The sequence below is a fragment of the Hypanus sabinus genome, chromosome 18 (genome assembly GCF_030144855.1).
Source record: "Hypanus sabinus isolate sHypSab1 chromosome 18, sHypSab1.hap1, whole genome shotgun sequence".
Classification (NCBI taxonomy): Eukaryota; Metazoa; Chordata; class Chondrichthyes; order Myliobatiformes; family Dasyatidae; genus Hypanus; species Hypanus sabinus.
Genome location: NC_082723.1, coordinates 26,166,358 through 26,193,998, shown reverse-complemented (window position 1 = coordinate 26,193,998; position 27,641 = coordinate 26,166,358). Strand labels below are relative to the sequence as shown.

The window sequence follows — 27,641 nt, the reverse complement described above, 5'->3', positions numbered from 1 at the left end:
GCGACAGCCGTAAAGGTGTCTTTTAAGAGTCCCTTAGATAGGTACATGGAGCTTAGGAAAATAGAGGGCTATGCAGTGGGGAAATTCTAGGCAGTTTCTAGAGTAGGGTACACAGTCAGCACAATATTGTGGGCTGAAGGGCCTGTAATATGCTGTAGATGTCTATGTTCTGAAAAAAACTGTTTCCCAAAATGCCAGCACGTTTTGAGAAATGAATTTGCTTTTTGTTAAAATATCCCAATGTCTTTGACTTAAAAACAAAACTAGTCACATTGATGAATGTCAATTAGCTTGTACTTAACACAACTCAACACTGACTACTGATTTTCTAATGAATGTGCCCCTTTGCACAGTTATTTTCTCTTTATACTATTAAGATGTGCAGTTGCTCTTAGGATCTAAGAATGAGATTTTTTTGCTTTAGAATCTGAACACGCTGATATCATTGCAATTCACGTTTTTCATAAAAGCCACTGTGCATAGCAGCTATTTTCACAGGTACCACACAGGCATACCTATGACTTTTTTGTGATAAATGTAAAGATTTAGCAAGCAAAGAATGAACAAATATTACTTTGGTGCAATTAATAGCTAGATGGATACCATTACATTCTCCTATAAAATTTTATAAAACTTCAATGCTCTTGATTATTGAGTGTTATCCTTTCTATTTGAAAGAGCATATTAAACCTCTGTACCTTATTCATATCAGCTGTGAATTGCTGGGTCAAATCCTGTAATTCCTGAGCCCTCTGTTCCAACTGGGTTATTTTCCTTTCTGCACTTTGTTTTATAGCCAAAAGTTCCTCTCTGTAAAATGTTTTTAAAAAATCAACAGGTTTTTCTTCAAAGGTACAAAGATTTTCCTCTAAGAAACTGAAAAAGAATTAGTTAGAGCTCCATGTTTTCAATAATCTTTTTGGACAACACAGTGAGTAGCATGATTTCAAAAAGAACAATCATAAATTCAGGCCTGGTACAATGAACTTGGCAAATGCTTAAAGTTGGCTTAAATAAAGTAGTACCACTGAGCATGTAATGTTTCCTGACAAGAAATTTGTACTGAGGCGTTGCTGGGCTGACAGAGATGACATTTTTATAAACAGTAGCCTTCTCCCTTGAAGTGAATATAGAATTTAACAATTAATCACTGGAGATTTCCCAATGTGCAGGTTAATATTTATCCTTCCACAATGTAGTCATTCATCTCATGGCCCTTTAGCACAAACTGGCCATCTCCTTTCCATACATTACACCTGAGTATCTAACAGTACTATTCGATACTCTTAGTACATACTGATGTAATGAGAGACATTATATAAAGGTAATTTCTATACAGTATCTCCTTCCTTCTTTGGAATTATAACATTATATTTGTGTATAAATATATTATATATAACATTAAATTACATTGTGGCCTTAAGTCAGAGGTATCCCATCACTTAATATAAATTGGATGGAGATATATCACTTTTGTTTAAATCACAATAGTATTCCAATTTCATGACGCAGAACAATTACAGTAACTTTTATTTATAGCAAAAGATGACAAGGATTTTCATAGCAGAGTTATCAGATAACATCTAACACTAATCCACATGAGGAGTTATGTGGAGAGATGACCAAAAGCTTGGTGAAACAGACAGGTTAAAAAAAAAAGCATGTTATAGAAGGGGAGAGGAGTTCAGGGGTGAGAAATTTAGGGAGGGACAACTTGTTTGGCCATAGAAACTGACAGTGCAAGTAAAGCAGTTCTGTATTTTAGTATATCCAGTCTAATAACAGAGAATAAACTTCATTTCAAAGGGTACTGCACCACTTAGTATCACTGATTAATGTAACATATAGGCTTTAGTCTTGACAACTGCATAAAACTACAAACTACAGAACATTGTTAAAATATTTCAGTTTTATTTAAAAAACAACTGCCCACTTTGTCTTGTCCTGGTATACATTACTTCTTGACTTTGGAACCAAGTCTATGAAATTTTGGCTCCATGCAATTTTTGATAATAGTAATGGGACCAATAGAAGGATGAATGGCACGTCAATGGAACTAAATATAATATACAATAGAAAAATTGTATATATTAGCAAATTTCAACAAGTTAAAGGAAATTTGGGCATAAAATTATAGGCCCTGATTTCCATCCATTAATATTAACATAAGGCCTACTGGCTTCACATTCTCGTTCCTCAAATGCATTTACAATACCTACTGTTTTGCTCAAAGAGTGTACTCTAAAAGCTTTTAGAGTAAAATCCTTCTACCTCATAGAAAGCTTCCAATAAATACCATTAAATTTACTTTTATTTATTTCATTAAGAGATACAGCTTGGAACAGGTCCTTTCAGCCCAATGAACCTCACTGCCCAGCAACCCACCTATTTAACCCTAGCCTAATCACAGGACTATTTATCATGACCAATTAATCTACCAAGTGATATGCCTTGGAACTGTGGGAGGAAACAGGCAGGACGCACAAACTCCTTACAGAGGGTACTGGAATTGAACTCTGAACTCTGGCACCCCTTTGCTGGTAATATTATTTCTTTCAAGAATTTTGGTATCGGGTAACTTTGCTGTCTTACTACATGTTCAACTAAAGAAATATCCAGCTCATTTTGAATTGATGCAAAATTGGGCAGCTTATGGACGAATAACATACAAAAAGTGCTGGAGGAACTCAGCACGTCAGGCAGCATCTATGGAGAGGAACAAATAGTCAGAGTTTTGGGCTGAATATAGTGTGTGTTACTCTGGATTTCCAGCATCTGCAGAATCTCTTGTGTTTATGGCAGAATAAAATGTTTCAGAGTATCATAAATGATCTTCCCCCCAAAATGCTGTACCTTTCCTTGGTCAAATCTGCATTTAAATTCTCCATTTGCTGTAGCCTTTGTTTTAGGCTTGAAAGTTTCTGAATGGAGACCTTCAGCTCCTCTTTGGTTTTAACTAGTTCTGTTTTCTGTTCCTCAAGTTCTCCTTCAACGTTGGACAACAATTGTTCTTTCCTCAGGAGCTATAAAACAGATAAAATAACATCCTGTCAGATTACATTTAACTCTATAAAAGATGTTTTATCACATGGTAATGTTCCAAGCATCACAGCATACTTCAGTTCTAATACTTTATCCTAATTAATATTGACAAATTTAAAGCTGTGATAACCCAATCCATCAGAGCTGGACGGTAATGTAATTATAGAAATGTAGGACAAAGTTCTGACGTACAATTCCTCTTATGCCGAATTAATTTACCTGAAACCAGTTTATCCCAAAAGAGCAACAGAATAATTAGCACATCTTTATTTGTCAACTGTTAAGCGTATGGGCAGCATGTGGTGTTGGTAGAGAGCTGTAAACAAAATGCTTTCCTGCACTCACAAATTCAGGAACATACACTCAGTGGCCACTTTATTAGGTATACCTCTCCACCTGCTCCTTAATTCAAATATCTAATTAACTGCTCATGTAGCAGCAACTCAATGCATACAAGCATGCAGACATGGTCAAGAGGTTCAGTTGTTGTTCAGACCAAACATCCGAATGGGGAAGAATCAGAATCAAAATCAGCTTTATTATCACCAGCATGTGACGTAAAATTTGCTAACATAGCAGCTGCAGTTCAATGCAATACATAATCTAGCAGAGAAAATAAAATAAAAGATAAACACTAATAAACATATAAATCAATTATATATTGAAAAGATTTAAAAAGCATGCAAATAAAGAAATATTTTTTTAAAGTGAGGTAGCACCCAAAGCTTCAATGTCCATTTAGGAATCAGATGACAGAGGGGAAGAAGCTGTTCCTGAATCACTGAGTGTGTGCCTTCAGGCTTCTGTATCTCCTACCTGATGGTAACAGTGAGAAAAGGGCATGGTCTGGATGCTGGAGGTCCTTAATAATGGACGCTGCCTTTCTGAGACACTGTTCCCTAAAGATGTCCTGGGTAGTTTGTAGGCTAGTGCCCAAGATGGAGCTGAGTAGATTTACAACTTTCTGCAGCTTCTTTCAGTCCTGTGCAGTAGCCCCTCCATACCAGACAGTGATATAGCCTGTCAGAATGCACTCCATGGTCCAACTATAAAAATTTTTGAGAGTATTTGTTGACATGCCAAATCTATTCAAACTCCTAATAAGATATAGCCTCTGTCTTGCCTTCTTTATAACTACGTCAATATGTTGGGACCAGGTTAGGTCCTCAGAGATCTTGACACCCAGGAACTTGAAAGTGCTCACTGTCTCCACTTCTGATCCCCCTATGAGGATTGGTATGTGTTCTTTTGTCTTACTCTTCCTGAAGCCCACTATCAGCTCTTTCGTCTTATTGATGTTGAGTGCAAAGTTGTTGCTGTGACACCACTCCACTAGTTGGCATATCACACTCCTGTACGCCCTCTCGTCACCACCTGAGATTCTACCAACAATGGTTGTATCATCAGCAAATTTATCAATGGTATTTGAGCTACGCCTAGCCACACAGTCATGTGTATATAGAGAGTAGAGCAGTGGGCTAAGCACACACCCCTGAGGTACGCCAGTGTTGATCATCAGTGAGGAGGATATGTTATCACCAAACTGCACAGATTGTGGTCTTCCGGTTAGGAAGGTCAAGGATCCAATTGCAGAGGGAGGTACAGAGGCCCAGGTTCTGCAACTTCTCAATCAGGATTGTGGGAATGATGGTGTTAAATGCTGAGCTATAGTCCATGAACAGCATCCTGACGTAGGTGTTTGTGTTGTCCAGGTGGTTTAAAGCTGTGTGGAGAGCCACTGAAATTGTGTCTGCTGTTGACCTACTGTGACAATAGGCAAATTGCAACGGGCCCAGGTCCTTGCTGAGGCAGGAATTCAGTCATGTCATGACCAACCTCTCAAAGCATTTCATCACTGTCAATGTGAGTGCTACCAGGTGATAGTCAATTAGGCAGCCCATATTATTCTTCTTAGGCACTGGTATAATTGTTGCCTTTTTGAAGCAGATGGGAACTTCCACCCCTAGCAGTGAGTGGTTGAAAATATCTTTGAGTACTCCCGCTAGATGGTTGGCACAGGTTTCCAGGTACTCCATCGGGACCTTCCACCTTGTGAGGGTTCACTCTCTTTAACATCATCTCAGAGGCCTAACATCAACCTCTAAGACAGAGATCACAGAGTCATCAGGCGCAGCAGGGATCTCCGCAGCAGTAGTTGTGTTCTCTCCTTCAAAGCTTGCATAGAAGGCATTCAGTTCATCTGCTGGTGAAGCATCACTGCCATTCATGCTATTGGGTTTCGCTTTGTAGGAAGTAATGTCTTGCAGACCCTGCCAGAGTTGCTGTGCGTCTATGCCTCCAACCTCGTTCAAAATTGTCTCTTCACCCTTGAAATAGCCCTCCGCAAATCATACTTGGCTTTCTAGTACAGGCCTGGGTCACCAGACTTGAATGCCACAGATCTAGCCCTCAGTTCATCCACGGCTTTTGGTTAGGGAATGTACAGTAAATCTTTCTGGGCACACACTCATCCACAGGTTTTAATGAAGTTGGTATACTCATCCAGATTCGAAGATGAATCCCTGAACACAGTCCAGTCCACAGATTCAAAGCAGTCCTGTAGGCACTCCTGTGCTTCCCTTGTCCAAACCTTCTTGATCCTCATCACATTAGTGATATGATCTAAGTAACTTTGACCATGGAATGATTGTTGTTGCCAGATGGGGTGGTTTGGTGGATTGCCAGATCTCAGGAACTGCTATCTCCGGGGTGTTTTTTTACACACGACAGTCTCCAGAGTTTACAGAGAATGATGCAAGAAACAAAAAACGTCCAGTGAGAAGCAGTTCTGTGGGTGAAAACACCTTGTTAATGAGAGCAGTCAAAGGAGAATGGCCAGACTAGTTCAAGCTGACAAGAAGGCAACCGCAACTCAAATAAGCACTTGTTGTACAGATGAGTATCTCCGAATGCACAGCACATCGAACCCTGATGAGGAGGGACCACACCAGGTTCCACTTCTGTACCTAATAACATGGCCACTGAGTGTAGACCATTTCCAAAGTGAAGACTGCCATTTAGGTTGGTGAAAATTCTTCACCGAGGAAAAACATTCATTTTTAATCAAGCCCTCACTATAGCACCCACAATACTGCACCCACTATTCAGCTCTGGGCTGAGAGATTAAATCTCTTTTCCAAAAGGCACTCTGCTTCCAGGTGTATTAGTAAAATAAAAGTCTACCACATAACTGAACAGCCACAAAGCAAAAGGTTTTCTACAAAATGGAAGTTTGTTAAGAATTTATTTTATTCTTTATACCATATGTTTGACTTTGGCAAGTTCCTGCTGCTGAAATCCGTCCAATTCATCCTGTTCATCTCGTTTCTGAAACAGGTTCAAATTTTCATCCTTCATCTGCTTCAGCTGATTCGCAAAGGCTGCTTTTTCCTAAAATAATTCATAAAGTGAGAAGACTAATAAAAAATTACCAGTGCTATTTTATATACATAATTGTAAGTGAAAGTTCAAAGCTCTCAGGCAAGTGGTGGGTGTGTGGAATGTGCTGTCGGGGTGGGTGGTAGAGGCAGATACATTATGGACATTTAAGAGACTTCAGATAGGCACATGTGGCAGAAAGTTGAAGGACTGCGTGGGAGGGAAGGGTTAGATTGATCTTGGAGGAGATTAAAAGGATAATACAATATTGTAGGCTAACGGGCCACTACTGGGCTCAATCCTTCACAGATATTTTCCATTTTGTCTATGCATGCATTCATAGATACCTACTTTGTGGCCTGTATTGTGCTGCAGGTTTTCTATGTTTCTATATCATGATAATTGGGTGCAGTTACAGACTTAACACAACTTATACCAGGGCAGCACAGTGACACAGCTAGTAGAGCACTGCCACACATCACCAGAAACCTGGGTTCCCTTCACACTTCAGGTGATGTGTGTAATTCTCTGTGATTATGTGGGCTTCCTTGGGGTGCTCCGGCTTCCATCCTCATTGGAAGGACGTGTGTATTTGCAGCTTAATGGATCACTTTTAATTATTCCTAGGTGCATGACAAAATCTAGGGGAATTAATGAGAATTTGAGATAAATGTGATGTTGTATATGGGTGGTTAATGGTTGACATAGGTTCATGGACCATTCCATAAAACATAGGAGCAGGATTAGACTATTGGGCCCAAGAATTCTGTTCTGCATTCAGAAATCTGACTCCAAGCACAAATTCCCTCCTTTATTATCCTCTTTTCCTAAATACAAGCCTTTGGATTCTCTTTTAGCCTTCCTAATTACCCCTTGAGCACATTCCTGTCCTTACTCCTTATCAGAGCATGCCAATCCTGAACTCTGATCAGCTGGTCTTTAAACAACTTCCACACCTCAAGACGTATAGATCTGTCTAACAGCAACTGTTAGCAATCAACACCACATAGTTCTTGTCTTATCCTGTCGAAAGTTGACCTCTCATAGTTTAGTACTTTCCTTCAAGATCCTTTTTTATCCTTACTCAAACTATCTTAAAACATGAGTTGTAGTCACTATTCCCAAAATGTTCACCCACCATCAGGTCTGTCACTTGGCCTGGCTCATTTCCTAAACCTGGTTCTTCTTTAACTGAACTCTCCAAAGACTGTTTCAAGAACCTCTTGGTTGCACTGACAAAATCCCACCCTATTAAAAAAGTTCCAATCAATACTGGAGAAGTTTAAGTTCCTCACGGTGACAACCCTGTTGTTCCTGAACCATTCCATAATCTTCTACTGATCTGTTCCTCCACCCCACAGTACAATATAGCTACTTCATAATTGCACCTTTATTTCAGAGCTCCACTCAAATCGCCTCTGTGGATAAGCCCTCCAATGTGTCCACTCTGAGTATTACTGTGACATTCATCCCTATCTGTAGTGCAACCCCTCCACCTCTTTTACTCCCTCTTCATCACATCTAAAACAATGAAGGCCAAGAGCGTTGTGCTGCCAAGTCCTATCCCTCATGCAACCAGGTCTCTGTAATGGCAACAACATTATAATTCCATGTACTGATCCAGGCTCTAAGTTCATCCTCTTTACCCATGATACTCTTAGCGCTAAAATGAACACATTTCAGTCCATCAGTACCACCACGTTCATTAGTGTGCCCCTTGTTATCCTTCCTTCCGATGTTGTCATGCCAAGTCCTCAACCCTTTCATTTGTGCCCTGCTGCCGTGGTTCCCATCCAGTCACTGTGTACGTATATAGCTATAAAACATTAGAACTGTCAACAACTCCTACCAATATTCTCTATTATAAATGTAGCCTATGTAGACACACACCTGATAGAAGGGGGTGCTGTTGAAGCTACAAGTAATCAAGAAAAAGGTGGGTTGTTTGAACATTTAGATTCATCATATTTACAACATTGAAAATATAAAGAATTATCACTAAAACTGAACAGAGATTTTCAGTTTGTCATAATGGAGTGGGAAACCTCCAATTTTAATTCAAATTTGACCTGCAATTTTCTCAAATTTTCCACAATTATTTGTTTATTGAGATACAACACAGAACTGCACTGCCCAGCAACCCCTGACAATCATCCATTTAACCCTAACAAGATTATTTACAACGACCACTACATGTAATGGTCAGTACATGGAATTCTGGTCACCTCATTATAGGAAGGATGTGGAAGCTATGGAGAGGGTGCAGAGGAGATTTACCAGGATGTCGCCTGGATTGGAGAACAAGTCATATGAAGCAAGGTTAGCAGAGCTGGGACTTTTCTCTTTGGAGCATAGAAGAATGAGAGGGGACTTGATAGAGGTCTACAAGATTATGAGAGGCATAGATAGGGTGGATAGGCAGTACTTGTTTCCCAGGGCACCAACAGCAAACACCAGTGGGCATAGGTACAAAATTAAGGGAGGGAAGTTTAGGGGAGACATCAGGGTTAAGTGTTTTTTTTTTCCCCACAGAGGGTTGTGAGTGCCTGGAATGACTTGCCAGGGATGGTGGAGGAGGCTAAAACATTAGGGGTATTTAAGAGCCTCTTGGACAGGCACATGGATGAAAGAAAAATGGAGGGTTATGGGGTAGTGTGGGTTTAATACTTTTTTTTTAAGGATTATATAGGTCGGCACAACATGGAGGGCTGAAGGGCCTGTACTGTACCATAGTGTTCTATGGTTCTATGTTCTATGGACCAATTGATCTCCTAAACAGTACACTTTTGGACTGCGGGTCTTGAGGAAATTGAAGGACTTGGAGAAAACCTACATATTCCATGGGGTGGACATATAGAGACTCCTTACAGAGGACGCTGGAATTGAACTCTGAACTCCGATGACCCGAGCTGTAATAGTGTTGTGCTATCACTATGCTACTGTGGCACACATAATGATAGCTCTTATGATGTTAGTTAATTTCAACCTGGATAAATGTGGGAGCACCATGCTTGGCTCAACTTCAAAAGGAAAATTAACTTAAGTGTCCCCACGCAATTCCCTTGTCCATTCGTTTCCCCCCCCCCCCCCATCCCTTCCCATCAATCTCTCTCCTGGCACTTATCCTTGTAAGTGGAACAAATGCTACACCTGCCCTTACACTTCCTCCCTCATCACCATTCAGGGCCCCAGACAGTCCTTCCAGATGAGGCGACACTTCACCTGTGAGTCGGCTGGTGTGATATATTGCATCCAGTGCTCCCAGTGTGGCCTTTTATATATTGGTGAGACCCGACACAGACTGGGAGACCGTTTCGCTGAACACCTACTCTCTGTCCGCCAGAGGAAGCAGGACCTCCCAGTAGCCACAAATTTTAATTCCACGTCCCATTCCCATTCTGATATGTCTATCCATGGCCTCCTCTACTGTCAAGATGAAGCCACACTCAGATTGGAGGAACAACACCTGATATTCCGTCTGGGTAGCCTCTAACCTGATGGTATGAACATTGATTTCTCTAACTTCCGTTAATGCCCCTCTTCCCCTTCTTACCCCATCCCTTATGGGGTATGTATGTATTTATTTTTCCCTCCTCCCACCCCTCTCACAATCACTCATTGCCTGTTCTCCATCTCCCTCTGGTGCTCCCCTCCCCTTTCTCCCTAGGCCTCCCATCCCATGATCCTCTCCTTTCTCCAGCAGTGTATCCCTTTTGCCAATCAACTTTCCAGCTCTTAGCTATATCCCTCCCCCTCCTGTCTTCTCCTATCATTTCAGATTTCCCCCTCCCCCCCTCATATCTTTTACTATCTTTTCTTCCAGTTAGTCCTGACAAAGGGTCTCGACCCAAAACGTCGACTGTACTTCTTCCTATAGATGCTGCCTGGCCTGCTGCGTTCCACCAGCATTTTGTGTGTGTGACCAGTATTCATTATCTTTTGCTGGAAAAATTGTAAGTATACCTCAGAAGATAACAGACAAAGGTATGATATCTGTGGTAATAACCCCTGTTAACATTTAGACATGATGGACAACCAACTAGTATCACTTCTGCACACCGCAAAACTAGGCCTCAATGCCTAGTCAATCCAAAATGATCAATGTAGCTGAGGATGGTGAAGGCAGACAACCCATGAAATGCTGGAGGAACTCAGCAGGTCAGGCAGAATCTATGGAGGCGAATAAAAAGTCAACGTTTCGGGCTGAGACCCTTCATCAGGACTGGAAAGGAAGGGGGAGGAAGACAAAATTTGAAGGTGGGGGAGGGGAAGGAGTACAAGCTGGCTGGTGATAAGTGGAAGAGGCAAAGGGTTGAAGTAGAAGGAATCTGATAGGAGTGGCGAGTGGACCATGGGAGAAAGGGAAGGAGGTGGGGCACCAGAAAGAGGTGATCGGCAGGCAAGGAGAAGAGAAGGGGTAGAATGGGAGCCAAAATAGGGAATGGGAAAAAGAGGGGGAGAAGTAACAAAAGAGGCAAGGAGAAAACAAATTAATTGGAGAAAGGTTGGGGGTTATTTTCCACCAAGAAATTCTCATTTGAGGACTGTCCCCGGAAATCACCTAGCCAGTCCAGATGAAGGGTGTCAACCCGAAACAGTAATTGTCCATTTTGCTCAACAAATGCTGCCTGACCCACTGAGTTTCTCCAGCATCTGCAGTCTCTTATGTCTACAAAATAACTAGACTGATTTCTGGGGTAGTGTCCAGGTAAGAATGTCATGCCAGAAAAAAAAACTGTCTCCAATTCCCATCTTCTCCTGTTTCTACCTTTGCTAGAATCACTTTTCGCTGTTCACTTGCCTTCACCATCCTCAGGTGCCATGAACATGACGTGTCAGTTTGATCTCTTCTGGTCTCCACTCTACCATGGACGCTCCATTTTGTTCACTTTGTCCCTTCCCAATTCCCTGTAACTTAAAACTTGTTCTATTTTCCTAGTTTTGATGAAAAGGTAAATGAAGCTGCCATACCCTGTCACCTCTCCTCCTCAACAAATACAAATCAACCCTTCATCCAAATATTGGTAGAGTATCCTGGTGTGAACATAGTGATCGCCACACTATTTCCTGATAAGTGCCAAGAACAGACATGATCCATACTTGCAAATGAACATCAAGTCTTAAATGTAACAAGCCAATTTATCATTTTAGTTTAAATGAGTATTTCATGATAGCGGGCAAAACCAGAGGGGAAAAAAACAGCTTGGAAAAACCCCCATTACCTTTTCAAGAACTGAAATTTTCACCTTCCATTCCTGAAAATAAAAATTACACATAATTCATTTCAAAATGGAACTTTTGTTTAAGTTAATACTTAAAATTAATGTACACAAATTTAATAGGATTGCTTGACTATTAATAAGACATATTTGTTAAATGCCATCACTCATGGAAGAAAGCAACTTTCTGAAGAGAATGAAAATGTTAAAATATATTAGTTTAGAAATTTCAAGCCTCATATATGCTTCTTCCTTTAAAGATCAATGATTTTGATGCACTTTCACACGTACAATGAGGTGTTGCTCTGTGCAGAAATTAAAGCACCATACTAATTAAAAAAACTAATTCCTTTGATAACTCTTCAGGCAAGCAACATTTTCTATTGTGTAACGTAGCTACTTTAGGCTACAAAAGGATCAGTGGGGATGGCTGAGTTTGAAAATTAGCAGTAGGTTACCTGATCCTTCTTTTCCAAGGCTAAAGCCATTGTCTCTGCCATCTTTGCTCTGCTGGTTTGATATGCCTCATTCTGCTCCTGAAGCTTCCTCATTGAAGCTAATTAAGATTTGAAATGCAAAATACTTCAAATTACAGCCGGCAGTAAACAAAATTGTACCTAGCACATAAAGGCATTTAAAGTCAACTAGGTTATTAAAAGCAATTAAAATTTATCAGGCATTTCCTATCCAAGGTACAGTGAGATGCCACTGATCCAGCATGCTCAGTATTCTGATGCTACCAGACTAGCCAATTTTCCAGGACAACGCACACGAAATGCAGCAGGAACTCAACAAGTCAGACAGCATCTGTGGAAATAAACAGTCGATGTTTCAGGTCAAGACTCTTCAACAGGATTGGAAAGGAAGAGGGAAGATACTAGAATAAGAATCATCCTTTAGCTTGTACTTCTTCTTCACCCCCCCCCCCCCCCACATTCTTATCTTGGTAACTTCACCCTTCCTTTCCAGTTCTGATGAAGTGTTGGCTCAAAACATTAACAGTTTAACCACCTCTATAGATGCTGTCTTACCTACTGAGCTCCTCCAGCATTTTGTGTGCACACTCTGAATTTCCAGCATCTGCAGAATCTCATGTTTAGGAATAGTCAATTTTCCAGTCTGTTAGATTATAGTATAGGAGTTGGCAACCCACCAAGTGGTCAGGGAACATGGGAACTGGGGACCGGCAACAGATCAGGGAGCATAGTAACTGAGACCCGGTGTGCAAAAGGGGAGTCTAGGAAATGGTGTCCCTACAAGTGGTCAGGGAACATGGGAACGAGGATCGGGGGCATAGTAACTGGGACCCAGTTTGTGAAAAGGGAATCTAGGAAATGGTGTCCCTACAAATGGTCAGCGAACATGGGAACTAGGGATCAGGGGGCATAGTAAATGGGACTTGGTGTGTAAAAAGGGAATCCAGGAACTAGTGTTCCAGCCAGTGGTCAAGTAATGGTGAGCAACTGGGAGCCAGTGAGGGATCAGGGAGCACAGTAACCTAGACCAGATATATGAAAATAGAGTCCAGGAACTAGTGTCCCAGCCAGTGGTCAGGGAATGGTAAAGAATTGGGGAGTGAGGAAATTGTAAGGGTGCAGGAACAAGGGTGCTGGCAAGCACTTGGGGTGTGCTAGAACCAGAGCCCTGGTCTGTAGGAAGGGGGAGAGGGAAACAGGGCTCTGTTAAGTCCCTGAGAACAGAACTGCTGGTGAATGGAAACTGCAAACATCACCTAGTAAGTCACATGCCAAACCTTCATGGCTTCCAAACAAATTATTCAAGTTTTACTCTATTTTGTAAGTGTTCTTCCATAGTTCAGTACATTAAAATCATACTGTTTTACAGTCTTTATAAACACCAGCAGAAAAGTAATTAATAAAGGTTTTGGCTTTCTAGTTATCACTCACAGCAGAAAGAAGTTGCTTAGCATCTGAAAATCTATTGAATGGAATAAATCATACTGAAACAATAAATTGAATGTACGTACAATCCTGGTGTCTTTCTAATGCAATTTCAAGCTTCTCTTTTGTCTTCTGCAAATTTCGCAGCTGCTCAGCATAATCTTGTGTGAGGGGAGAGGGGACGCAGGCCAGGAGGTCAAAACAAGCAAAAAAAGAAAACAAAACACAGGATATTCATGAGCGAAAGACATAAATGATTTTCTCCAACAGAAAATCATTACTGTTAAGGAGAAGATGTCATTTGATGGCCTCCCCTTAACGTGTTAATGGTAAACAGAAAGATCTACTCTTGAAATAACAAACACAGTATATTAGGGAAAGTAAATGTCTGAGCATATGTTGAAACCTGAGGAGTTTACACAGTGAAATGAACTGAAGAAACAGTGATTGCATTTACACATAACATCTTCACATTTTTCAATAATTATCATTGCTTGAACTTGAAATACTGAATTAAACTTTCAGAAAACATGCTAAATTTCACATGGATTGATTTGTACAGATATACCAAAATCCTCACAAGGGGATTCATCTCATATTAGATTAAAAGAATTTCTTTCCCCGGTCAATCCTAGCAGAAACCTAATTCTGGTTTCACCCTCCAGCCCAGCTATTGTAACACAGCCACAACACTTGTATCTACTCTACTTTCCTAGTATGGTCCTTCCACAAAAAGCAGGGCAATCCCATTGCTTCACTCACAAACATTATCATTATGATGGAGAGTGTCGGTGGATGCATTAGAACAAGCCTTTCTAACATGGTGCTGAGGATACCTGTGACAGCTGCAATCTCTTCATAGGTAGAGTACAGGGCTCTGCATTTTGATGTGCATGTGAAGTGGCTGCACATATGGGGCAAGTGCTGTCTGTTCACCGTAGAACTGCTGGCATTTGTTGACATGTAGCACAGAGTAGGCTCTTCTGGCACTTCTGTGCTGCGCCACCCAGCAAACCATTATTTAACCCCAGCCTAATCAAGGGGCAATTTGCAATGACCAATTAACCTACCAACCGGTACGTCTTTGGGACTGTGGGAGGAAACTGCAGCACCCAGATAAACTCACGTGGTCATCTACCCCTGGCCCAATGTCACTTTAATTTTGATTAAATTAAGGTTAAGACTAGCTTTATTTATCACGTATATCAAAACATGCAGTGAAATACATAATTTGCATCAACGACCTGCACAGTCCAAGTATGTGCTGGGGGCAGCAATTAAGTGTTGCCATGTTTCTGGTACCAACATAGTATGACCACAACTAACCCTAACCCATATATCTTTGGAAAGTGGGAGGAAACCCAAGTACTTCGAGGAAACACATGCAGTCATGGTGAGAGTGTAAAAACTTGTTATATTCAGCAATGGAATTAAACTCAATCACTGCTGCAGTAAAGCACTATGCTAATCACTTCGCTACCAAGCTGCCTACTCTTCTAGCAATTACAGTATTGATTCTGAAATACACCAGCAGCTTTTGTAAGTTATGAAATATCAATATCAGAAAATGAGCACTAAACTACTGCAGCTACTTCAGTGTCTCAGCAGTCTGGCGCGATAGGTTCATGGGAAGAAAAACATGCTGAACACTTTATATTGGCTGCATTCCAACTGGCCGAGTTCAGTAGAACTATTAAGCTACAGCCCATCTGGGAACACAAGATCTCACACAATTACAGTGCTTGGAGGAGGCCACAGAGATGAGGTGAATCAGGGACATGGAACTATTTGAACACAAGGATGTTAATTTTAAATACGAGTTTTAGTCAGATCAGAAGCCAATGTCAGTGAGCATAGATATGATGTGTGAACACATCTAAACAGGAGGCAACAATCCAGCCACCTAGTTCACCATTCATTTAGAACAGGGGTTGCCAACCTTTTTTATGCTATGGACCAATAACAACAAGCATGGGGTCCACAACCCCAGGTTGGGAACCCGACAAAACACTGCAACCACTTCTGCTCTATAACTCCAATTGTTGACCATGGCAATATAGTCCTTAATATCTAACAGATACCAATCCCACCAGCCTTTTGAATGACATCATTCCAAAGTTCCAACTTGCTGTGTGTTAACAAGTAATTTCTAACATCACTCTCTACCTGTCCAGTTAAGGCACTCCTTAAAGTCTACCACTACCAAGTTGCTGTACATAATAGCAGCTGCAGAGGGGAGCTCATCAACACCTTCTCAAAGGCAGTTAAGGATGAGCAATAAATGTCACACACAATAACACTCAGATCCCATGAAGGAATATTACAAAAATGTCAGGGACCCAGGGAGTTGAACAAGGCAGAATTCATTATTATTAAATCTTAACTTTTGGTTCATGCTGCACCAACCATCTGAAATGGATTCACTCTTAACTTATTATTAAGATGGTTGATCAATTAAATCTTTTCTTGGTTCTAATAAAGTGGCCAACTTCTTTTAAAAAATCTCTCATCATAGCTAAAATCTCTGATTCTTGGTATAATCAATAGAACTCTACATGTCCTTGACACAACTTCTGTAATAACCAAAATAAGCACAAACTTATTCAAGGCTCATTTAAAGTGCATATATTCACCCAATTATGACTGTAAAGATGGAAAAATAATTTCAAAATGGTACATCTTTTTTCTTGGAATGCATCAGCAATTAATAATAGCTCACTATGTGCTTAGCTGTCAAATAACCTAAATTAATCTGACAGTGCTACATCATTTTTTAAAATTATAATAATTCTAACGACATCTAAAAGACTATGTAGCCAGCCACTCTGTTGATCAATTATTCACCTCACTTACTACCAAGTTATAGATAAAATATAATCTCAATGTATGAAAACTGTGAAAATGATTATTTATTTAATATATTTCATTGTACAACTACTGTCACGTCATTATTTGAGAAACAGAGTGCTGAAACATGGCCAGCTGCTTTCAGAGAAAGTTAAAAAGTGAGCAACCTCCCCCAGACTGAATAATCTTCCTTGCTCACTTCAATCTAACATCAAATGGCACTGAGAGAACCCAACAAATTTGAAAGCAGATTGACTTAACTGTTAATGTTCCCGATATTGGAGGAGTCCAGAACCAGAGGCCACAGTTTAATAATAAGGGGTAGGCCATTTAGAACGGAGTTCAGGAAAAACTTTTTCACCCAGAGAGTTGTGGATCAATGGAATGCTCTGCCTCAGAAGGCAGTGGAGGTCAATTCTCTGGATGCTTTCAAGAAAGAGTTAGATAGAGCTCTTAAAGATATTGGAGTCGAGGGATATGGGTTGAAGGCAGGAACAGGGTAATGATTGTGGATGATCAGCCATGATCACATTGAATGGCAATGCTAGCTCAAAGGGCCGAATAGCTTTCTCCTGCACCTATTGTCTATTATAATCAATTGGAGCACTGGATGGAAATGCAGTCATGGCAGAAGGGAGGAAATCAACTCTTTAAATAAGGCTGAGATAGAGTGGACATGGAGAGGATGTTTCCTATAGTGGGGGAGTCTAGGACCACAGCATGCAGCCTCAAAATAGAAGGACATCCCTTTAGAACAGCGGAGAAATTTATTTAGTCAGTGAGTGGTGAATCTGTGGAATTCATTACTGCAAACGGCTGTTGAGGCCAAGTCATTGGGTATCTTTAAAACAGAGGTTAATAGGTTCTTGATTACTAAGGGCATCAAAGATTACAGGGAGAAGGCCAGAGAATGGGGTTGAGGGACAATAAATCAGCCAAGATGGAATTGCAAAACAAACTTGATGGGCCAAATGGCCTACTTCTGCTCCTATGTCTTATGGTCTAAATGAAATCTAGTACAGTATCAAGCATAATGAGCTTCAGAATCAGGTTTAATTTCACTGGCATATGTCAAGAGATTTGTTGTTTTGTGGCAGCTGTACAGTGGAATACATAATAATAAAAACTAAAAATTATATAAATACTATGCAAGTCTTAGGCACAGATACAGTGTCTATAAAAAGTATTCATGTCCCCCCCCCCCCGAAGTTATATTTTATTGTTTTACAACATTGAATCACAATGGATTTAATTTGACTTTTTTTTTGCCACTGATCAACTGAAAAAGACTTTTTTTGTCTCAAAAGTGAAAACAGGTCTTTACAAAGATATCTAAATTAGATACAAATATAAAACACAAAATAATTGATTGCATAAGTATTCACCCCCTCCTTAATATCATACACTAAATCATCACTGGTGCAGCCAATTGGTTTTAGAAGAGACATACTTAGTTAAATGGAAATCTCATTTCAGAGACCTCTGTGCAGTCAAGGTGTTTTAATTGATTGTAGTAAAAATACAACTGCTGGTGAGTCAGTATCCTGGCAAAAACTACACTATGAAGACAAAGGAACACTCCAAGTAACCCCACAAAAAGGTTTTTGAAAAACACAAGTCAGAAGATGAATACTAGAAAATTTTCAAATCCCTGAATATCCCTTGGAGTATAATTAAGTCAATCATAGAAACAGAGGAACATACAAAATAGGTGCAGGAGTAGGCCATTTGGCCCTTCGAGCCTGCACTGCCATTCAGTATGATCATGGCTGATCATCCAACTCAGAACCCTGTACCTGCTTCCTCTCCATACTCCCGATCCCTTTAGCCACAAGGGCCATATCTAACTTCCTCTCAAATATAGCCAATGAACCAGCCTCAACTGTTTCCTGTGGCAGAGAATTCCAAAGAAATCAGGAAATCATTAAGAAATGGAAAAATATAGCACAGCTGTAAATTAGCCTAGAGCAGGACATCAAAAACTGAGTGACCGTGCAAGGAGGAGACCAGTGAAACCTGTGACCAAGTGAGCCAGTGAGACCAAGAGACCTATGACAGCTCTGGAGGAACTACAAGCTTCAGGGGCTGAGATGGGAGAGACTGTGCATACAACAACTGTTGCCCAGGTGCTTCACCAGTCACAGCTTTATAGGAAAGTGGCAAAGAGAAAGCCACTGAAGAAAAAAACTCAAGTGAAATCTCGGCTAGAGTTTGCCAGAAGGTCAGCTGGAAGAAGGTTCTATGGTCTAATGAAACCAAAATTGAGTTCTTTGGCCATCAGACTAAACATTATGTTTGGCATAAACCAAACACTGCACATCATCAAAAACACACCATCCCTATTGTGAAGCATGGTGTAGCTGCATCATGCTGTCAGGATGCTTCACTGCAGCAGGCCCTGGAAGCCTTCTGAAGGTGGAGGGTAAAATGAATGCAGCAAAATACTGGGAAATTCTTGAGGAAATCCTGATGCAGTCTGAAAGAGAACTGTGACTTGGGAGAAGATTTATTTTCCAGCAAGACGATGACCCCAAGCATAAAGCCAAAGCTACACAGGAATGGCTTAAAAACATCAGTTAATGTCCTGGAGTGGCCAAGTCAAGAGTCCAGACCTCAATCCAATTGACAATTTGTGCCTGGACTTGAAAAAGACTATTCATTCACGATCCCCATGCAATCTGACAGAGCTTGAGCAGTTTTGTAAAGAAGTATGGGGAAAAATTGTAGTGTCCAGATGCACGAAGCTGATAGAGATCTATACACACAGACTCAAGGCTGTAATTGCTGCCAAAAGTGCATCTAAATAATGACTTGAAGGTGGTGGATACTTGTGCAGTCAATTATTTTGTATCTTATATTTGTAGTTAATTTAGATCACTTCGTAGGGATCTGCTTTCATTTTGACATTGAAGAGTCTTTTTCTGTTGATCAGTGTCAAAAAAGCCAAATTAAATCCACTGTGATTCAATGTTATAAAACAATAAAACAAGAAAACTTCCGGGGGCAAGGTGAATTCTTTTTATAGGCACTGTATATAGTTAGGGTGCCTAAGACTTTTGCACAGTACTGTATTTACCAATGTGGAGTAGACAGTGAGTTTGTAAATCAGGCAGGAAGATGTTGGGAATGGCAAGGGTGGAACACCATAGGAAGGGCATGGCACAGGTGGCAGAGAAGGTATGCTGGGGTGCGTGGTGAGGGGGAATGTGGTGCAAGTGCAGACGCGCCCAGCCCTGAGATGCCAGGTGAGGTCATATAATTCTAAACAATTGGTTTATTCATCATTACAGATTGTCTCTCTGCTGCTTCCCTCTCCCTTCCCCTTTTCTCAACCATGATTCTCCTCTCTCTCTGCCCCCTTGCAGTCCACAAATAGAGACCCATATCAGAATCGGGTTTATCATCACTCACATAGGTCATGAAATTTGTTTTATTTTGCAGCATCAGCACAGTGCAATACATAAAATTACTACAGTTCTGTGCAAAAGTCTGAGGCAACTGGCAAATTGTAGCAGGTCCAAGTCCCTGCTTAAGCAAGGGTTGATTTAGCCATAACCAAACTCTCAAAGCACTTCATCAGTGAGTGCCACTGGGTGACAGTCATTGAGGCAGCTCACCCTGCTCTTCTCGGGCACTGGTATGACTGTCGTCCTTTTGAAGTAGATGGGAACCCCCAATTGTAGCAGTGAGAACTTGAAGATGTCCTTGAACCCTCCTGCCAGTTGCTCGGGGTAATTTTTCAGAGCCCTACCAGATACACCATCAGGGCCCGACGCCTTGCAAAGGTTCACCCTCTTGAAAGATGTTCTAACATCGATTATTCAACAGTTCACCAATATATTACAGCCACCAATATACATGAACTGACAGACACTGTGACATCCTACATCAGTTTTTGTGAGGATGCATGTGTACCCACAAAAACTTTCCGGACCTTCGCCAACAATAAGCCATGGTTTACCCCCAAACTCAGACATCTTCGCCAAGCTAAAGAGGACGCCCACAGGAGTGGGAATAGGACCCTGTACAGGCTGGCCAGAAATGCACTGACCAGAGAAATCAGAGTGGCCAAGCGGCTCTACTCCGAAAAGTTGAGGAATAATTTCTCAGCTAACGACTCATTGTCGGTGTGGAGAGGCCTGCAGGAGGTCACTGGCTACAGGAGATGCACTGCCCCCCCTGCTGAGGTTAACAAAGCTTTGGCTAACGACCTTAATACCTTTTACTGTAGATTTGAGAGGGTCCATCTTACACCTGTCCCTCCCCCCTCTTTGGTCTCTCTTCCTGCCTTCCCTCGACCATCACTCACTGGCACTCATCCCCCAATCACTGCAATCACCTCCCCACCATCTCAGCCCAGCCCCCCTAGATCACAGCTTAGAATCAGCGAAGGAGAAGTATGTCAACTGTTCCAGCGACTTAAGACCCAAAAATCTCCAGGCCCAGATGGGGTCTCCCCCTCCTGTCTACAAGCCTGTGCTGATCAGCTGGCTCCCATCTTCACTCAGCTCTTTAATAGATCTCTGGAGCTGAGTGAGGTTCCAACTTGCTTCAAGCGCTCTACCATCATCCCGGTCCCCAAGAAACCTACCATCACAGAACTGAACGACTACAGACCTGTCGCATTGACATCTGTGGTCATGAAATCCTTTGAACGCTTGGTGTTGAACCACCTTAAGACCCTCACCAGCAGCCTGCTGGATCCCCTGCAGTTTGCCTACCGGGCAAATAGGTCAGTAGACGATGCAGTCAACCTGGGACTGCACTATATCCTGCAACATCTGGATCGTCCTGGGACCTATGCTCGGATGCTGTTTGTGGATTTCAGTTCGGCGTTTAACACCATCATCCCTCATACCCTCTGCTCCAAATTGTCTCACCTCACTGTGCCACCTGACCTCTGCGATTGGATTTACAGCTTCCTGACCAACAGAAGTCAGCAGGTAAGGATGGGACAGGTCACCTCGGATACTCGAATCACCAACACCAGCACCCCCCCAGGGGTGTGTCCTCTCTCCACTGCTGTTCTCCCTCTACACCAATGACTGCACCTCCTCCAACCCCTATGTGAAGCTTTTGAAGTTTGCAGACGACACCACTGTCATCGGACTCATCCAGAACAGTGATGAGTCTCTATATCGACAGCAGGTGGACCAACTGGCGCTCTGGTGCAGTCAGAACAATCTGGAGCTGAACACGCTCAAGACAAAGGAGATGATCGTGGATTTCAGGAGACATCCCCCCGTTATGTCCCCCCTCACAGTCCTCAGCAGCCCTGTGTCCACCGTGGAGAACTTCAGGTTCCTGGGAACCACCATCTCTCAGGATCTGAAGTGGGAGCAGAACATCAGCTCCAGCCTGAAGAAGGCCCAGCAGCGGATGTACTTCCTGCGGCTCTTGAGGAAATATGGTCTGCCTCAGGAATTGCTGCTGCAGTTCTATACTGCAGTCATTGAGTCTGTCCTGTGCACCTCCATCACTGTGTGGTTTGGAGCCACCACCAAGCAGGATAGAACCAGACTACAGCGCACAGTGAGGATTGCTGAGCGCATCATTGGAGCCTCCCTGCCCTCTATTGCGGACCTGTACTCTTCCAGGTTGAAGAAGAAGGCGGGGAACATCATAAAGGACTCCTTCCATCCTGCGCACGGACTGTTTGAACTGCTTCCGTCTGGTAGGCGCTTCAGATCCCTCCAGACTAAGACTAATAGGCACTGCAGAAGTTTTTTCCCTACTGCGGTCACTTTGCTGAACAGTTAACTGTCGGCTAACTATTACTTGGATTGCACTACCTGTATGTATAATCTATATTTTCATTTATGTGTAAAGAGGGTTTCTTCTTTTTTGTTAACTAGCAGGAATGCTAATTTACTGATAACGAGAATGGTATTCCTTTGTAAACCAAATGGGGATTAATGTTCTTTCTTCTGAGTCTGTAAGCTTTTGTTGACGGGCTTTTGGGCAGATCAGCGCGAGGGAGTCGAGAGAGAGGACGCAATGCTCTAAGCTGGGCGAGGATCGGACCCCAAAGGGGGGTCCGAGGCCGGGAGATTCTCCGAGGGGGGGGGGGGGGGGATGAAGCTAGATGTGCTTGGTTGACCACTCAGAGGGTCCTGAGCTGTTTGGAGAGTCCGAGGAGTTCGGAGGGTCCTGAGCTGCGAGTCGAGGAGTTCGGAGGGGATCGAATGGTGGCCAGAAGACTTCAGAAATTGAGCTCCAACGGCTGTGCACGAAGTGGTTTGGACTTTGATAAGTTTGGCGCCTTTTCTTTAATTTTCTCTTCATATATACTGTATTGTTATTAATCACTTAGTTATAGTAACCTTTATAAATTGTACTCATTTAATCGCATATGGTGTACTGTCTGTTTTTGGGCGAGGCGGGGACCTCACACAGCATCCACACCAGCTGATTACCCAGTTTGGCGGGGCCGAAGGCTGCTCCCCCTAGACGAGAACGAGCTGAGCGAGCCTGAGGCGACCCAGGGGGTTACATATATTTATCATTATTATTGTTATGAACAGAGAGACAACATCTGCCGGAAGTAAATTCCTTGTATGTGCATAGGTACTTGGCGATTAAAGTCTGATTCTGATTCATGATTATGAAGAAACAGGACTGATGATTCCAAGATCAGTCAGGTAAATTAATTGCTCCATTGAACTAACCAGTTATTTAATTTTAGGTCAGAACGTATTTACATGGTTCAGATCACAGGTCTATGCCATGTTCAGCTTGTACACAGAATGAGTGTTTATGATAGATTTGCTGGCTACTGCAAGCCTGCAGGCATCTTCTGTCGTGTGGGAACACAGCAAAATCTGAATGGTTGAGTTAAATGCCCCTGTTTGACTACAAATTGCCCTTGGTGGGGTGATGCTTTTATTTAAATATATTGCTGGGCGGCCATATTTCCAACTTGCAGTCTGTTCCGGTTACAGTCTGTTCTCAGAAATGGAACTCTGTTATAACCTAGAGAAGGATCTGTTTTCTTTCCATGTTCAGAGGTCAGTTTTCTTTGGCAGAAAACACAGCATAGAACATACAGAACCCAGTGATGCAGTGAGTTGAGCTGCTACTTCATGGCGCCAATAGCTGAGGTTCAATTTTCACCTCTTTCCTTGTGACCATTTGGGTCTTTTGGGGTGGTCTGGCTCCCCTAAATTGCCCAGAGTGTGTAAGCGAATGGTAGAATTGGGCAGCACGGTAGAATAGCACTTAGCATGACACTGTTGCAGCTAGGGGCGTTCCAGAGTTCCGAGTTCAATTCCAGTACTGTTCTATAAAGAATCTCAGTATGTCCTTCCCATGAAATGCGTGGGTTTCTCCAGCTCTTCCAGTTTCCTCCCACAGTCCAAGGACATACCAGTAAGGTTGACTGGTTATTGTAAATTGTCCCATGATTAGGTTAGGATTATTTGGGGTTGCTAGGTTGGCATGGCTCAAAGGGCTGGAAGGGCCTAGCTTGCACTGTATTGCTAACTAAATCAATCAATCAATCAATCTGGGGAGAATGAAATAGGATTTGTGTAGGGTTAGAGAAAATGGACACTTAATAGTTGGTGCCAACTTGGTGGTTGGGATTTTCCCTTCCTTTTATTCCAAAGCCATCTTGCTCCATAAGGTGAAAAGGATCATTTTCTAAGACAGAGTGAGCTGTTTCTTGATGATGTAGGGAAATAACAAATGCAGGTCAAACCAAATATCTGAGCTACAATTAAAAAGGAGCATCACTTAGAATTCCACATTATTTCTGTCATTATGATGCATCAGAGGCATTCCTGTTTAGGGAGCAGAAACTAGGGGCATCTTGGTTGGCATGAACCAGTTGGGCTGAAGGGCCTGTGGCCTTGGTGTCTATCTCTATCACTCTGGTGTAGGTTTAGCATCTCTGCACTGGTGCCTCTCTGTTATCAGGGTAACTCAGGTGAATTAACTGATTTATTGAAAGAATGGTATTTCTTAATAATAATTTAGCTATTATTAAGATTAAAAATTTCTTTGGGAATCTCTATGCCTCCAAAATAATTAAGCTGGTCATTGACCTCAAAAAGGAGAGGAAGGACAGTGCTGAGAGAGGGGATACACATGCATCTGCCTACATCAGTGGTGTTGAAGTTGAGAGCTTCAATGTCCTTGGAGTGAACCCTCACCAATCCGGTCCTGTTCTAACCACATGGACACAAGGCAAAGAAAGCTCATCAAAGCCTCTACTTCCTCAGAAGGTTAAAGAAATTTGGCATATTTCTGTCAACTCTTACCAATTTTTATCAATACACCATAGAAAGCATCCTATCTGGATGCATAATGGCTTAGCATGGCAACTGCTCTGCACTTTACTCTGCAAGAAACTGAAGAAAGTTGTGGACACAGCACATCACAAAAACCAGTCTTTCCTCCATGGATTCTGTCCATATTTTTGCTGCCTCAGTAAAATAGCCAGCAGAATCAAAGCCCTTCCCCACACTGGATGTTCTATCTTACCCCTCTTCCATTGGACAGAAGATACAAAAGCCTGGAAGCATGTACTACCAGGCTCAAATATACAGCTTCTACCCTGCTGTTATAACCATTGACTGATTCCTAATATGACAAGATGGACCCTTGACCTCACAATCTGCTGGAGAAACTCAGCAGGTCAGACAGCAACTGTGTTCCCGATGAAGGTCTTGGCCTCAAATTTTGACTGTTTATTCCTTTTCATGGATGTTGCCTGACCTGCTAAGTTTTTCCAACATTTTGAGTGTTGTTCCAGATTTCCAACATCTGCAAAATTTCTTGAGTTTATGACCTTACAATCTATCTCATTATGTTCTTGAAACTTACTGTTTACCTGCACTGTACTTTCTTTGTATCTGTTAAACTTTAGTCTGCATTCTGTTATTGTTCTACTTCAATGCACTGCGCAATGATTTGATCTGCATGAAGTTTGCAAGGCAAACTTTTACTGCATCTCAGAACATGTGACTATAATAAACCAATTCCAGTTCTAACACATGTGTCAGTGGTGCACACGAATGCCATTCATGCGAGTCTGGGTAGTGCAGCTTTCACCATTGGATTGGATTGCTGTATTCTGTCAGGGGTTCATTAACTGCAGTCATAACTATGAGGTGAGCAGTGGGTGGATAGTGGGTCAGGCGATCCAGCTCATCATTTCATCAGTACACCAAAATAAATTATATACATTAGACAATTCAAAATCTAGATATGACTCACACTCTCAAAACACCTGTTATGGTGCATTCCTGAAGAACAAAAGTGTATAACATGATCACCCATTATATGATACACAGAAATCATCCCTTCTATTATACACAAGGCGCACCTCCACAATTACCTTGCAGTTTTATTGTGAATTATTTATCAGATTTCCTTCATATATAATGAACAGCATGTAAAATAACCCCTGTTCTCAATTACTCGTCATGGTATCAATCATTCTCTGCATCTACAAAGCTCAGAGACAATGATTCACCCTCAGTAATAAGGAGGTCTGCTAACTGATGTTCTCTCATATTTCTATTTCTTTATCAGCGACTGGAATGCCTCCACAGAGAAATGAAGGCACATGCTTAGATCTGCCATTTTCAGACAACTATAAATAACACAAAGCATACATTAAGATTTTAAGTTCTAAAGTACAACAGAGAGCTTATGCAGGAATATATGATGAATGCCTCTAATTTAGTCTCATGTTGTAACAACAACATAATATCCCAGATCTATTGATCTAGATTTACAGCATTACACAGTAAAGAAACGGGCCGTTCAGCCCAACATCCATAAAGACCAAGATGCTTAATTAAGCTATTCCCACTTGCCTGCATTTGGTCCAAATCCTTCTAATTTTTCCTACCCATGAAACTGTTCAAGTGCATTTATAAACATTATATTTATACCCACTTCTACCACATCTTCTGGTAGCTCACTTCAAATGTACACCACTCTCTGTGGAGAAACCTGCCACTCAGATCCCCATTAAATCTGCCCCTCCCTTCAACTTAACATATGCCCTCTAATTTTAGATTCCCTTTCTCTGTGACTAACTACCCAATCAATGTCTTTTATAATTTTATAAACCTCTATAAGGTTCCCCTCAGCCTCCTAAGCTCCAGAGAAAACATTTTCAGCCAATCCAATCACTTCTAACTCAAATTCTCGAATCCAGGCAACATTCTTGTGTAGGGCAGTGACCAGAACTATACACAATACTCCAATTGCGGTCTATCTAAAGTTTCGTCCAACTCAATGGTTCAATTAAATATCAGAGAATGTACACAGTATGCAACCTGAAATTCTTACTCTTCACAGACACCCATGAAACAGGAGGAAAAAACCCAAAGAATGAATGACAAAAATGTTAGAACCCCAAAGCCCCTCTTCACCTCAAGTAGCAACAAAGTCTTCAACCCTCACCCTCCCACTTGCTCCAGCAAAAACACCGACACCCACCTCCCCACCACACACCACCATGTAAGCAAAGGCCACAAAGAGACCATGATCTACAGTCCATCACAAACTACTTTCTATCCTAACTGTAGCATGAAGTCTCGTCTCTTAAAATTCAATGCCATGTCCAGCCCATGATCTGTGTAGCCACTGTCAAGGAACTATGTACTTACTGTATATCCCCAAGTCCCTTTGTTCAACAGTCCTTAGGGCCCTACTAATCACTGTCTATGTCCTAATCTGGTTTAAATTCCACATGTCGTTTGTTTGCCCACATTCACAACTATAGCTGATCAGAAATGAATTGATATCATCCCCTGCCCCCTGCGCAATGCAAATTTGCAGCTTAAAATCAAGCTTCTGACCAAAATTTAAATATGCTAATTATTATTTTTCAAGTCTACATGAATGTATCTCCAGCAAAAATTAAGTCTTTCAACATAATTAATAAACCAATTCTCTTTGGGGAGGGGGGGGAAGAAATTATAATGAAGAAATAAAAACAGTTACCTGACAGTTTGACCTCCAACTTTCGAATTTGATCATTTCGCCGTAGCAACTGAGATAATAAATCCTCTCGGGAACAACTGCTATCAGAGGCCTTGCAAAAGGAAAGCATGGTTACAATTTTAAATAATTGCAGATTTCTTGTTTTGCTTATTTATCTTGTTTAAACAACAATAATACAGATTTTCTCAATTTATCTTACAGTTAATAAATCTTCTCCACAAATGAGAGCATTTTATCGCAGGACGGCCTGGCCTGTGATCTGCTCCACACATCTCAATATACATCTCTCACC

At 41.6% G+C, this 27,641-nt stretch overlaps 1 protein-coding gene across 6 annotated transcripts in view; it reads right to left on the bottom strand.

Annotated features, from left to right (window-relative positions):
• golga1 (golgin A1) overlaps positions 1-27,641 on the bottom strand; it is an 83,371-nt gene that overhangs the window by 42,046 nt on the left and 13,684 nt on the right. For 3 of the 6 annotated variants that reach the window (XM_059993912.1, XM_059993911.1, XM_059993916.1), the window contains 7 exons: positions 27,350-27,440; positions 13,627-13,701; positions 12,098-12,195; positions 11,643-11,675; positions 6,304-6,432; positions 2,854-3,023; positions 699-810 (listed from right to left, as the gene is read on the bottom strand). In XM_059993912.1, the coding sequence (XP_059849895.1) occupies positions 699-810; positions 2,854-3,023; positions 6,304-6,432; positions 11,643-11,675; positions 12,098-12,195; positions 13,627-13,701; positions 27,350-27,440 (708 nt within the window). The remainder of the gene's footprint in view (positions 1-698; positions 811-2,853; positions 3,024-6,303; positions 6,433-11,642; positions 11,676-12,097; positions 12,196-13,626; positions 13,702-27,349; positions 27,441-27,641) is intronic. The other 3 variants (XM_059993914.1, XM_059993915.1, XM_059993913.1) reach the window with 2 other exon arrangements.